The sequence below is a fragment of the Podarcis gaigeae genome (genome assembly GCF_964106915.1).
Source record: "Podarcis gaigeae genome assembly, chromosome: 13".
Taxonomy (NCBI): domain Eukaryota; kingdom Metazoa; phylum Chordata; class Lepidosauria; order Squamata; family Lacertidae; genus Podarcis; species Podarcis gaigeae.
This window is the reverse complement of record NC_139689.1, coordinates 32,727,697-32,742,361: the sequence shown is the minus strand read 5'-3', so window position 1 is coordinate 32,742,361 and position 14,665 is coordinate 32,727,697. Positions and strand designations below refer to the sequence as shown.

The 14,665-nt window shown below is 45.8% G+C and overlaps 1 protein-coding gene across 12 annotated transcripts in view; it reads right to left on the bottom strand.

Annotated features, from left to right (window-relative positions):
- The window catches only part of SRCIN1 (SRC kinase signaling inhibitor 1), a 330,260-nt gene that overhangs the window by 256,788 nt on the left and 58,807 nt on the right, over positions 1-14,665 (bottom strand). For 6 of the 12 annotated variants that reach the window (XM_083708601.1, XM_083708616.1, XM_083708612.1 and 3 more), the window contains exons 4-5: positions 11,124-11,258; positions 10,055-10,265 (exon numbers count right to left, since the gene is read on the bottom strand). Coding sequence is in view for 1 of the 12 variants with exons in the window: in XM_083708609.1 (XP_083564735.1) it covers positions 5,262-5,283 (22 nt within the window). In the remaining 11 variants the exon portion in view is untranslated. Of the gene's footprint in view, positions 1-5,228; positions 5,881-10,054; positions 10,266-11,123; positions 11,259-12,533; positions 12,667-13,849; positions 14,135-14,665 lie in introns of those variants that run through there. The other 6 variants (XM_083708592.1, XM_083708608.1, XM_083708618.1 and 3 more) reach the window with 6 other exon arrangements.

Sequence of the window (14,665 nt, the reverse complement as noted above, 5' to 3'; positions counted from 1 at the left end):
TGCTGATGTTTTAAGAGAAATAGCTACACAGGGCACATCTGCGTGCTGTCCAATTCATCTTAATGCACTCTGAATGGAAGCCAAGCAGATTCGAGAGGTGATGAACTAGTGAGCTGTTAATAGCTCTAGAGCAGCTTCTGCGAGTCCTTAATACATAGGAAGCTACCTTATACTTGAGTCAGACCACTGGCCCATCTACAGACTAGGGGTCTTTCCCAGCCCTACCTGGAGATGCCAGGGGTTGAATCTGGGACCTTCTGCCAAAGAGATATGATCCTTCCCCAAAGGCAGAACAGTGTAGTGTGGAAAGGAAGAAGAAATGAGTGTTGCAATATGGGTCTCTCTGTCTCGGAGTAAGAAAGGGACCCCAAACTTTAGTTGCTGGTGGATGGGCCACACATTAGGAATTGGCTCTGCAGCCCATCTCAGTTTTGATTCCTTAGACCTGTGTCAGCAATGCCGACTCTTTTCTCTGTACCCTTTTCAACACCTCCACTGCTCCCCCCCCCTTTCTAGCAGTTGCTAAGCAACTGCAGGCTGTCCTCCCTGACCATCTCCAAGTCAATCTCCAGCCCTCAGGCCCCAGCACACAGGACAAAAATAATCCATCAATTCAAAGGCATGGGCCAGCAGTCCTCTGCTACTACTCCATCTCCCTAGCCTTCCACCCCCTGCTTCCTACGTGCCCTTACCTCCCATGAAAATAAAGAATTCAGACTTGGGGGGGTTAATGTATTTAAGACTCAAACTGATCTAGTTCGGCATTCAGCTAGGTGCCATAACAAACGTCATAAGCAGCCCAGAAATTGATGGCAGCAGAGCTGGTGTTTCACAGAATGGCTATGAACCGAGTGCTCCTGGTTCAAATCTCACTTTAAGACCAAACTCAACGGTTCAGGTGTGGGAAACCTTTAGCCTTCAGGTTGTTGCCATTACAGTATTGGCCATGCTTGCCGGGGTTGATGGGAATTGTTGCTCGACAACATCGGGAGGGCCAAACTTTCCCCACACCTGCAGTATGTAGTCTTTGGCAAACCACTCACGCTGAGCCCCAGTCCCTTCCCCTTCTGTAATATGGGTCGGCTACACGGGATTATTGTTAAGGAATACTGATATAAAGCTTTGAGAGCTTAGGAACTAGGAAATATAGATATGCCTCTCCAGCGGGGTGTGGGGAGAGAGAAGCAAGTGCAAGTGGGACTTGCAACAAAATGTAGTGGTATGGATTGCTGCTCCACAGTGCTCCAGCCACTCAAATGCACTCCCTGCTCCCATTTTCCCATCGCCTCCTCACCCGCAGTCTTTCATGCCCACTGAGCATGCTCAGTCATCATTGAGCTGTTTTGCGGGGGTAGTCCCCCTAAAGTTTCTTTCCCCACTAAATATATTCTGTACTTTTGCAAGCCTTTGGGAATCTCCTGAGTCTGCTAATACGCCCCCCCCGCCCCCTCCTGTGTATGGGTGGTGCTGTTTCGGCTACATAAGCAACGGCACTCGCGGTCTGAGAACATTGGAAATGGAAGGAATCATAAATACCAAGCATTATTATTTTCCCAGTAACTGTGCATGAAATTCAACAGCTGTGATGGGGCGTTTGAGAAGGAATAGGGAGTGCCTTCCCTCCTGCCTTCCCCCCAACCCACCCGCTTGCTTCTTTCACCCTTCCCCACTTAACTCCACACACTCCTGCAATCAGAGCTCCTCAGCATGTTTCAGCTCCTCCCTCCTTGCTGGGCCCCACTACCAACTTTTACTGCTAATTTACCTCACTCCCCCTCCAGTGCTAGTGTCTCCAGTCTTTTTTTGAGGTGGTATGGCAATCTTCCATCCCAACACTGAGAGTGCTTGACCAGGAAGGCTGTGCCTTGCTGTGTTGCTGGGCAGCCTAACGGGGCGTGATTTTCTGAGGCTACAGTCATCCAGAGTCATACGGTCATCCACATGCTCCATTTAGCCCCATCCGAAAGTGAGCTCTTGAGATGGACATGGGCAACACACATCATACCACTCTTCCAACTCAAGAACTGGCCTTGTTTCCCTAGATCTGTTTCCCTATCCCTTTCAGTACTCCCGTTTTCCTCTCCCTAAAGCATGACAAAGAGTTGGGATTTTGGGAACTGTCTATTTATATATACAAGTAATTATCAACCCCAGTCCCTAGATTCTGGCTGAAAGAAGTAACTTGGCCCCGGAGCAGAAGGCTCCACTGCTGGCCATCATGGTTTGTAAATACTAAGGAGACTATTCCTCCTGTGCCTTGATTTGAAAAGTGGCTTATTCTATTATTATTCTATGATGGCCATCAAAACACACCATAGCAAAGTGTTTCACGGATTATATACATGCAGAGTGAAGTGGTTTTTTCTTTTTGTTCCAGTGGTGAAGGAAGGAGCATATCTTGTTTTCTCCTGCTCCAGAGGATAGGACCTGGACCCATGGCTTCATTACAAAAAAGGAGATTCCTAATAAACATCAGGAAGACCTTTCTGATGAGAGGAGCATTCCATGGTGCAATGGGCTCCCTTGGAATGTGGTAGACTTTCCTTCCCTTGGAGGTTTTTAAGCAGAGGTTATGTGGCCCTTGGGGTTACCTTCCAACTCTTGCCATTACATGCTTCTGTATTTTTAAAATGCTGTGTCTTTCTCTGGTGAGCCTAGTCTCTGCCCTGCTGACTCTTTTAAGCTCCCTAACTCCTCCCTGACTCACACACCCTTTGAAACTCTTCCTTCCTTGCCCTGTGTCACTCTGTCCTCCTCAGCAGCCTGATTCTAAACAAAGGGGAAAGTTGCAAACCTCCCTATTGTATTATATGAGCCAAGCGGTTGCTTGTGTACCTAAGCATGGCATCTATTTTATTTTTTGATTCAACAACGTCGCAGCACTTCTACGAACGTAAAAGGCCTTTTTTTGCTAAGAAATGTCTTTCTTTACCCACCACCAAACACTGAGAATCCCTCAAACCTCAGATTTCTTCATCTTTGTCGCTAGCTTTATTATCAGCAAATACATTTTGATTTTCAAATCTCCCCTACTGCCAGCAGATCAAGGCCAGGCACCGCGGCCTGGAGTAAAGGGGCAGGTGAGGACAGGGGCAAAACAGAGAACTTTTTGGAACTGGGCAACTCCCGCCTTCGAGGCCAGATCACACATACCTAGGGGGGGAAATCCTTCTGTTGCTCTGTCAAGGATAACGTATGAAAGAAACACAAAGGGCTGCTGCTTCTCCAAACCCTTAAGCAAATCTCTCTTGCCTTTTAGAATTCCCACTTCCCCCAAGGTTTCTTTTTGCTGCTGCAAATGAATTAAAATGCATGCACCTACGCATGTCTTATCTGTATTGTCTTATCAGTACCTGTATTGGATTTGAAATCACTTTTATATATGAAATTATTTTAAATTGTTTTTTGTAAATGCAATCGTCTTTATGCTTTGTTGTATTGTGAAATTGCCTAGAGACGCTTCAAACGAAGTAACTAATGAATTAAATTATTGTTGTTATTCATGATAATGTCTTATCATATGGCAAGTGGAATAGCAATAGTACATTTAATGATCTAAAACTTGAGCGTTATCCTATTTGCCTCGTATTCATGTTTAATTTCACTCCCTTCTTTTTAAAACTGCATCGGTGCCAGGAGGGAGGCAGGTGAAGATAAGATTCCTGCCCTGTGTGTCCCAGTAAAATGGAGGGGTGGGGGTTTCACCCCTCGAGGGAGCTGTTAAGCTGCTCTTGTGCACTTCTTGCAAAGGTCAAGGCAGAGGCTCCCTCTTCAAGACATGTGCATAGCTAAGGTAAGATGCCCCTGGAATTCTGGCAACCCCAGGCCATTATGTAGTTGCCTCCGTGGCTAAGCCAGCTGTAACCCCAACATCAACCATCTCTCCGTTTCCTTACTCCTCCCATCAGAGACCGGTCTCCCACCATAAGACTCTTCTCTTCCAGACCCTCTTGTGAACCTCAAGTGGACACCCAACTCAATCACAAGCTCTTCCCTTGAAAGAGGCTGGCACACGGAAGCTGGCCAAGTGGGGAGAGGGTGAAGAGAGAGAAAGAACCTTGCTAGGTGATTTTTTAAAAAAAGAATTGCACATATCTAAGATACCTCCAACACGTACATTTGCGTGCACAACATCTCCAGGGAAACGTGCTTCTTAACCATCCATCATGCATGTCCCCACACAAGCATCCTATGTTCTGCATCACAAAGGTGAGAGAGAGAAAGAAAGAAATCAATGCATTCTTTTCTGTTCTCCCCTCTCATATCCCTGATGTGGCTTTCTTTTCTTTATTTTGGTCCTTCACCGATGCTCAGGGAAGGAAGCAAAGAATCCCCAAGTTGGCGATGCAACCTGAAATCCAAAGGGTCTCCCACTCTGCGATCACACTCAAGCTACTGAGGAGAAGAAGACGAAGAAGAAGAAGAAAACCCCCATCAATCGTCTCTCCTCTTCACATCTTTACTCTTTCTTTCTCTCAGTTACTTTCTCTCCCCCCAGTCCCTAATGCCTTCCTGAGTTAACAAAGCAGTCAGCAACAACCTTAATCTCCAGCAGGGGAGAAAATAATAATAATAATAATAATAAGGGGTGGTTTGTGTGTGGGGAGGGGAAAAAACAGCAGTGCAACCATTGACAAACTGAAATCAGCAGGCAAATCTTTATGTACCTTTTCATGCCAGGTGGCGGGGGGGGGGGGGGAGGTAACAAAGAGGTTCTTCTACCTATCAATATGTGCTGCCTGTCCCCCCTCCCCCCTCTATTTTCAGCAATATTTCTAGGGCAGCAGATTCGGTAGCTAGTTAATCTCCCCGGAGCTCAGCAGCCTTGACAACAATGGGGTGGGGAAATATACAGACCCAAAGAAAGCACTGGCCGCACAACTGCTCAGTGTTTATATATTAAGATCTCTCCCCCAGCACACACACCCTACCACCCACTTAAGTGGCAGATTTGATGGTCATAATCCTACCTTGCCTCCCCAACCACAAGGGGCAGGGGGGAGCTTCTGTCACCCCGCCACACACCCCTTTTTCCCTTTACAAAAAAAAATGATAACAACACCACAACCACGTCCATTCCCTGTGTTTCGATTCCAAGCAAAACGCCGACACCTCCAGCTATAAGGGCACGACCAGAGCGTCAGGAGCATCATTAAGGTACCAGCGGGGTTTGGGAAAGAGAAAGGGAGGGTTGAGAAAAAAAACAAAACACCAATAAAAAAAAATACCTGCTACTTAAGAATGGATGAACATTGACATGCCTTGAGACGGTGTATTTCCCATTGTTGTCTCGGCTTTGTTCCTCTGCCTCCGTCTGCCTTGTCTGTCAGTCACTCTGCCTCTCTCTTTCTTTCTCTCTCTCTCTGTCTCTCGCGGACTCGCTCAGGCCCAGCCAACCATCAGAGCTCGGTGGCAGAAGTGCAACAAGAGAGTGCGGGTGAGTGTGTGTGCGGGTGAGTGTGTGTGCGCGCACGCCTTGGCGATAGTACAAAGGAACAGAATGGGCAAAACACATTAGCTCATGATAGATTAATGTGCTGGGGGGAGACACATACTCTCTCTCTCCCCTTCTCCCCCTCTTAAAGGCCCCTACCTTTTATTCAGAGATGGGTGTCTAGCACAAACGCCAGGAGGATATCACGGTGGTAATAAGAATACAAGGGCGGTGCATAATTACTGGCATATGCTGCCAAGTCCGGTGGAGGCAGCCGAACCTGTGTGGCCGCAATGCAAAGGCAAATCTGTGGCTTCCCCCTTCTCTCTCTCTCTCTCTCTCTGTCTCTCTCTCTCTCTCTCTCTCCTTCTCTCTGCATAAGCTGGGTTCCACAGGTAACGTATAGACAAGGTAACTCTAGAACTGCTGCAACCATGAACCTACATGTAGTAAAGTTGTTCACAGGTATGTGCTGTGAAAACACATATATATTCCTATTTGACAGGAGTAGTGGGGGTGGGCGGGCAGCAACTTGCCAAAGGCTACAGCACGACTCGAGTCCAGTGGCCTCCCAATCCCCGGCCACTTTATTCTCTGCCCACAAATGTATGCCACTGGTCAGAAGGTAAAGATATGGGACTCAGAAGGCCAATGGACTCCAGTTAATCTGTGTTCAGAGTGCTTTGAAATGCATATGTTTGCTTGCTTACTCCTCAGGACAACCCTGATGTTGGCTGCAGTGGAAATAGAGCAGTCTGTGCAAATCACATCCACAGCTGCCTGGAGATAGGAGCCTAGGCATTGTCCTGTTCCAAGCCCTACCCTGCAGGGCTGTTGAGAAGACAAAACAACGTAAAGAGTGCAAAATGTTACTTGAAAGATGCATTTGAAACAGAGAGGACAGAAGAGAAAGCGGAAGCTCTACGATCTGCAGCCGTCACTCACAGCGCCCCCACCCCCATCTCCAGATGGAAATTGGTATTGATTTCACTGAAAGGGACAATTTCATCAGAAAAGAAAATTGGAAGGGGTGATGGGGGTAGGAGAAGGAGATGGAAGAATAAGCTCAATGCAGTTTCTTTGTTGCAATCATTTCCCCCAGATAGCGTGGCAGCTGTCAATCATGCCTTAGTCACTCTCAGTCCATTGTTTGGCAGCTCAGCGTTCTTTTCACATACCGTATTTTTCACCCTATAGGACGCACTTTTCCCCCTCCAAAAATGAAGGGGAAATGTGTGTGCGTCCTATGGGACGAATGCAGGCTTTCGCTGAAGCCTGGAATGCGCACTGACCCCTCTCACTCTCCAGGCTTCAGGAAGCTATCTGCAAGCCGTGGGAGAGCTACGCAAGGCAGCAGCAAGTTTGGATCTAGTTTTCTAGCCTGGAAGCTGGTCACTCTCCACCCCAACCCCCAACCCGGTTTGCAAGAGTATCTCTGAATTTTTATTTTAAGAAACGCTTCTAGTCCTCAAGCTTGCCTGAAACCTGCAAATACAGACATTTGTAGTGAGTTAAGGAGGGTGAAGAGAACCAAAGGATTATAGGATCTAGCTGAAGATTCTCTAAAACAAGGGAGTCCATCACAAACAGCAGGCAGACAGTTCACATAGGTTATCTGCAACAAGGCATTTATTTTAGAAGTACTCTTTTATGTGCAATTCCTTGGTCGCTTCATGCTTATGAATATGGGTGCCTATTGGATTGCATCATGTGAGGCAATTGGTAGGGAGCATACTGAAGTGCTGCAGAAGACAACACTTTGTTTGCACCCTACTGACTGGAGGAGATTGTTAAATGAACAGAAGGCACTATCATACTGTGTTCCCGGCTGGAGGGAAGCTCGTTTTCTTTTGGCAACATTATGTGGGATAATTAATCCCGGGCTTAAAGTGAATATAAGCAGGCTTTCTGTGTCTGCAACTTGCCACTGACCTAACTCTAGTAACCTGGTTCTACAAAACAAACGAACAGGTTCACCCCATGCAGGGGTGCGACATTTATGCAACATTTTCGTGCGCATAAAATGCAATGCCATCATTCCTCCATAGCAACCCTGAAAGGTAGGGCACTGCTCCTAATAATTTTAGAAGGGGGAGAATGAAGGCTGAGAGAGGAAGAAGATGGCCTGCTAGACACCATTGGTCTTAACTGGTCATACTTCCAGGTAGACTTACATAAGATTGCACTGTTAGAAGGCATTTACTGGGCTGATGGATCAGCAGGGAACTAAACCCAAGTCAGAAACCAATCATTTTGTTTGTTAATCTCATGACAATCTCAAAATAGATGAAGGAGAGGTTTATCAAAGTCTTGACAATCCTTACAAGAAATGCCCTCTTTTTAGGCTGTGTACATGTCACAGACATGACTTCGCCCAAAGAAACCTGGAAACTCTAGTATGCCCCTCATGTAACTAAAATTCCCAGCACCCTTAAACTACAGTTCCCAGTTTAACCCAGAAAACATTACGCAAGGCCTGCAAACGTACAGCCCAATGCTGTTAAACCTACGGCCTGCCATTTGTATGCAGCATGTCAGCCAGGTATTTGTTATTTATTTTGAATAGCAAATGTTTATACTCCACCTTTCCCTTTATAAACTAATTTTCAAGGCAGCTTAGAACAAAATTCATAAAACAATGAAACCACGAACAGTAATAAAATAGCAGCGCAAGACTAAAAGCAGCAGCCATAAAGAGACATAAAAGGTGCACTATTGTTAATTAAAAGCTGGGGAGAAGCAAGGCAGTCTTGGCATGGAATCGAAATACAAGGCTGATTTAACAACTTGGCTAATAGCCTGAGGCTGTGATCATGAACTCTGGCAGAAAAGAGACAGAGTATTGCCCATCTCCTCTGCCTTTCCACTCGGTTCCATGCTAGCCACAACAGAAGGGAATGGAAGAGAGTAGGTGGAGCAATCTGTCCTTCCTTAACCAACCCACTGGGTAGGAGTCCTTCTTTTCCTTTATTTCATTTTCTTACTAGTCTAAGAAGCCAGCAGCTCAAGTTTCATTGCCGGCCAAGGAGGAGGGAGCTTCCCCCTCTGTGGCCAGCATGGAATCGCAGGCTATTAGCCCCTCAGCAGGCAAGCAAACATTTTTGCATGTTATTAACTTCTGTGGGCTTCATTACAAGGCTGATCTAAAGGGCAATAAGGCTGGCCTGCCAGGAGCTCAGTGGACCCCTTGATTTTGCAGCACCATCTTTGTAGAGTGCCATAGACAGCCAAGGGGCCTTGAGTCAAATGCGTGAGCCATGCAACATAAGACGCTGTTGACTCTTCCATATCCCATCACCTTGCAGGAATGCCCTTGTTCATTCAACAAGGGTGTGCAGAGAGGCATTCATAGTGAATGTTCCATTGGGGGCTCGCCAAGGCCAGAGCCTGGGCATCTTCTAAGTAGGGCTGTATGAATTTAGGATCCTTAACAAGGCTCTGGGGCATTTAAACCACATAGGTTGGTTGGGAAACATGGAGATGACAGTGTAGAAGCCAAAGGCAAGTGGAGCTGAACAGGATTCTCAATTGCAAAGGGACCGGGGGTTCTGCGCTCAGTACAACTCCTTCCCCTGATTAGTAGAAGAAGAAGAAAATGCATGATACACAGTATTCAGCTTTTCTTGCGGGAGAATGTTCTTGCTGATATTTTTCCCTTTTCTCTCTGTACTTTAGCACAGAGTAAGTACAGCCCTGCTTATGTCCCATCCCACTAAGATCAAACATCCTCTTAGCAACAGCAGCTATGCACGACTTTCAAGACAGCCAAGGACACATGGAGAGGCTTTCTTCGTGACTGTCCTGAAGTAATAAAACTCTCTCCCCAAAAAAACATTCTTTTTTTCTCCTTTTCTTTTCTTTTTTGAAGCTCACCCCATAGGCTGATGTTTGGGGTCTGGGTATAACTCCAATGAAGTAATAATAGTGTTTTTTTCATCTACTATGATTTTTAACGTTTATGTGGTATTGGCTTTTAACATGATACAGTAGTTTACTTTTGCTTTTTAAATCCATTATTGCCTGCCTTTAACCTTTTGGAGGGGAACAAGCATAATAATAAGAACAACAACAACTGTAAATGATTATGAAACACAAACTTCTATTGTGCTTTTGAGTGTTCAGAGATTGTTCATGCATTACTTTTGTTGCAATAAACAACCCAATAAGACAGGTGAGTATTATTATCCCCATACTGCAGATGGTGTGTGTGGAGGCTGAAATAATATTGGGCACCCCAAGACCGCCTAGGCAACATATGAACCAGGGGCTGCCTGATTCATCTCTCAGTCTCTTAGCGACTATGCAGCACCAGAAAGAAATCCAAAGAGAAAGTTCGCAAATGCCTATTTCAAAGAACAGCGACAACACATTAGCTCCACCTATCCACCAAGCCCTTTATTTTAAAAGGGCAGGTCCTCGTTTCTGAACTGCAAAGTTCAAACAGATCTGGGAGAAGTGACAGCCCGGCTCCACAGCATTTTTCTCAAGGTAAGATATGGAAACACAGCACAGGTGCCTCTAGCCACCTCCACTCATTTTCACACGAATTATACCTCTCCCACCCTTTGCACCTCTTCGCCGCTCCAAGCCATGCGCTACTAAGCAAAACTGGTTACTCACCTCACGAAAGGGACAGTCAAGGTAACGCAGACTGGCGCTGGGCTCCGCTTTGAAGTCCCGGTGAGCGGAAAGCAGGCCTGAAAAACTGGGGTGCCTTTGTCTTCTTTTTCCCCTCCCGGCATTTGGTACCTGTAATTTTAGGAGCACGTTGAGACAGGTACATACGGCGTTTGCTCTTCTTGGGGCTTCCAAGGAGATCAGGTATCCACCTCTGGGAAAAGCACACGGCGAGAATGAATTAGAGAGAGGGGGGTAGGGAGGAGGCTGATTGGTGTGGGGAGGTCTTCCCTGGAGGAAGCTTCTCCATCACTAGAAAGCAGGTGTGTCTCTGGGTGGAGGTGCTTGAAACTCCCATTGCTTCTCTCCCCCCGCCCACCCTCCCTCACACAAACACACTTGTTTTAAGAACAAGCAAAGTGAAAAGGAAATAAATCAATGAATAATTGAAAAGATGACCATTGATCTTTTTACATCCTGGCTGTCTAGACCTGGCTGGCACACACAGAAAGAGAGCAAGCGAGAGAAAGAAAGAGGGGCCCGGAGAAAGGGATTACTTCTAAAAGGTTTGTTCCAGGTCCTCAGCAAGGAAATGTTTGCAAAAAGGAGGCATATTTTAGACACCAGAAGAATCGGCCAATTCAATCAGTCTCCTCTATTCCATCAAGATCACATCCCTCTTCTAGTTGAGACTTCCCTGTTGGCACCAAGAAGGATATTCTCCCTTCTGGCTACAGGGGTGGGGAGTCTTAGGCCCAGGGGCCAAATGTGGCCCTCTAGGCTTCTGTTTTGGGCCTTTGGAACCCTAACCAACCAGGCCACACCCCTTACCGGCCCTGCTTCACAGCCCAAGTGTTTTTGCCCAGCTGGAATTTGTCCCTGAACTCTGATTGTACTCCTCGGCTGCCTGGATGGATAAAGAGGGGTGTGTGAATATGTGGCCGTCTCCCCTGATCTCACTGCCCCCTCTTCTGCACCACCCCAGCATGCAACAGTGCTGTCACTGCTACGCCACACATTCCCTCACGTAAAACTGCTGCATGGTGCACTGCTCCGCATGTTGTCGCACTACCTCTGAGGTTCAGAGCGCAGAGATCCATAAGGCCAGGGTTGCTGATGGTTTCTGAACCGAGGGATACATTCGGAAAGCAAAGAAAGAAACTCTTGTGGTCAGTACGAAATACTCATTTCACAGAGAAGTGGAGACCTAAAAAAAAAAAAAATGATCACCCTTAACCACACGATAATAAAAGCAAACAAAACAAAATAAAATAAAAACAACAACCACTTTTAATTTTGTTTTTTTGTTTTTATATTTCCAGTAGGGTCCTGCACCTCCCTTTGCTCTTCTGAAGGCTCAACAGAAATTAGGAAAAGAAAAGTATGCAAAACAAGCAAATACATGCAGATTTGCTCAATTTGCATAGTACATACAAGCTGCGAAACTTGATGGGAGGCTTCAGATTTGATATTTCTTTAGTTCAAAGTATACCCAAGATCTGACTGTAATGCAGAAAGAAAGGTGGGAAGTAAGATTCTGAAAACCTTCTGAGGTTTCTTCTGCATGAGTCAAGGCCCTTTGAAAAATCTGCAAAAGCTTCCAAAGAGTACAGGAGCTTTTGTTGCTTTGGCTAGATCCTTAGGATAGAGTTATGGAAAGAGATGAGAAGAGAGTTATAAGTGGCTGTTTTTAATGGCTAGCCCTCCACAACCTGTAAGGGCTAGTTGCATGTTTCCACAGAAGACAAGGCAGATTAACACGCCTGTGTCCACAACACTGTTGTCAGGGTGCGATTACAGGGATGACAGTATAACCAAGGGACAGATGCGTGTGGGAAGCTTGTGTGGGAAGACTTTATAAATATATAGCCTCTTTAAAAAAAACATGAGTCACTCCAAACTTGCTTTTACCCGTTCCCAAAACATACAATTTCTACTTCTGCTACTTCAGATAAGACACCTTTCATGCACTTTTTAACCCACCCATCCCCTGAATTGCATATATGTGGCTGGGCAAAGGAAGGTGAGCCTTATTCACAGACAGATCAAAACAGTTTGCTGACCAGTGTGGCTGATCCACACAATCGTAGGGTGCTTCCAGCCAACCTCTTTATGGAACGTCCATCTGGATTGGTTTGCAAGGAGATTAGACAACAGCATCTGTTTAAAAAGCCATTGCTCTCACTTGTTTGCAGGGAGCTCAGCCGACGCTGTGTCATTCTGCACTTTCTAGCACATTTTCCCATCATTTTACTTCATAGCAAAGAGTCCATTTTGTGGCGGGGGCAGGGGGAGAAGGCTTGTTGAGCAAGAGCTCCCAATCCACTGTAACTGTGATACCTGAATCTGCCAGTATGCGACTGAATCTGACGCGCAGCATAAATTAATAATGCAGAGTTTTAAAGAATAAAAGCTTTACTGAGTTAAAATAAACTTCTTCATAAACAACATGGTTCCAAACAGTTTGACTGAGATTACATACAGACTCTGTTCATAGCTGAAGCAGACAGACTCTCACTGACATCTTACAGAGAGCACAAAAGAGAAACTGGCTACTAAGTTTTTTCAGTCAGAGTGACTCAACAGTTAGCAGTTAGGCCCGAATAACTTTAGTAGGCCCAAATGACTGTGCAGTCCCAGCACTTCCCAGCCTGCTTTGCTGCTTCTGCTCTCATGTGTCGTTGTCACATGACAGAATCCTACCCCTAAATAGTGACAGTCTGGAAGTGACCTCCGAAAATGGGGAGCACCTCATGCTGCAGCATGGTGGAAGCCAAGCAGGGATTTGATTGATGTAATGGTGGGCTAGAAACCCACATATTTGTGGTGGTGTAACTACAACATCAGGAAAACGTGTAGCACATTATTCATTTGAAATGGGACAATTTCACTTGCATACACATCATGGTCATGTTTCTCTCAACCGTCCAGTCAATGAAACCATCACACTAGTAAACAACACTCCAAATCTCACAAGCAAGTGCATCTACCCTTGTCGCCCTGAAGACTCGGATTTCAGATACTGTTTTCTGACATGGCTCCCTTAACTGCTGCATGATAGGGAGGAATGCAAAAGGGAAATTGCTCTATTTCCTCCATACTGGGGAACAGCTATTTATGCTCAGTTCCTGCTCGTCACAGAGATAACTCAGAGTCTCCTAGGAAAAGGACAGCAACCCTAATAGTGGGGGGTATTCTGTTTTGCTTCTCTAAAACAAAGGTCCCTATTTGCATTGGATGTGGCTGCTCTGCACATCTAAACTGGATTTTGAAGTGTGATAGGCACACACACACACACACACACAGAGAGAGAGAGAGAGAGAGAGAGAGAGAGAGGTGAAGTGGTTGGACAAAGACCTGGGAGACCTGGGTTCAAATCCCCATGAAGCTCACTGAGTGACTTTGGGCCAGCACTGCCTCTCAGCCTACCCTACCTCCCAGGGTTGTTGTAGGGATTAAAGGGAGAAAGGGAGAACCATATATGCCAACTTGAGCTCCTTGGAGAAAAAGGGGAGATATAAACTAACTAAATAAATAAAAATAAAGCACATTATTTCCCCCAAAGAATCCTGGGTACTAAAATTTACTGCTCACAAATCTACAATTCCCAGTAACCGCACTGCCCAGAATCCTTTGAAGGGAAGAATGCCCTTTTAATGTGTTTTAAAGTTATAGTGTGCACACAGCTATACCTCTGCTTTGCCACCCCCATATAGTTTTGTGAGGACGCTATGAATTGCTTCAAGCGGTAAAGAGATCCCAGTCCCTTACAGGGCTGCAAGTCCCAAGCTTACTTACTCTGGAGCCATTACAGCTAAGCAGGTCTGGACGCCTGTTTACATTTGCAGTGTACACAAACCCGAGGAACAAATTGCCTTGAGCTCCCAGCGAGCCCTTTTGTTTTTGATGCAGGCTTGAAATATCACTGCGGTGAACAGTGCTAGCTTTAACACATAGTTCCACAGGCTGAGCAAGGCGTTCTGAGAAACATGGTGTCGCTGCCAAAACCAGGATCCCTGGGTCAGGTAAGGTTCTCCACTTCCACAAGGTGTGATTAAATTGTCATCTGAGGCCATCACACTGTGCTTTTCCCTACTAGCAGCAGCCAATGATGCATGGTGTTGGGAAAGACGCAGAGTGATGATGTCACAAGGGTACGTTTCACTACACGCTACAGAGGCTGAAAACTCAATAGGCCCTTTCAGATGCAGCAATCCTAGCTTGCTAAACTATCATTTTAACAAGCCAGAAATGACTGTAGGGCCCACACGTTCTCCCCTTCCGTCATCTCTTCCTTACATGTTCCAGCTTCAGCATCTGATTCTGGTCAGAGTTGCTTAAACTGCATTTTCCTGTTAATGTCCGAAATGGTAGCTTAATGTTGGTTTACCAAGCAAAGCTGTTTCCAAGTTGTTTTGTAACAAGCTGCAGGATTGGAAGAACTGGCTTCGGCTCCAATTCAGCTTCCAATTCAGCTGGCTATCTCCCCGCCTCCCCACCTTGTCCTTGACTACCCCACCTTGTCCTTGACTACCATATATATATATATATATATATATATATATATATATATATATGAACCTAAGTAATTTGCATTTCCCAAAACAATATGCG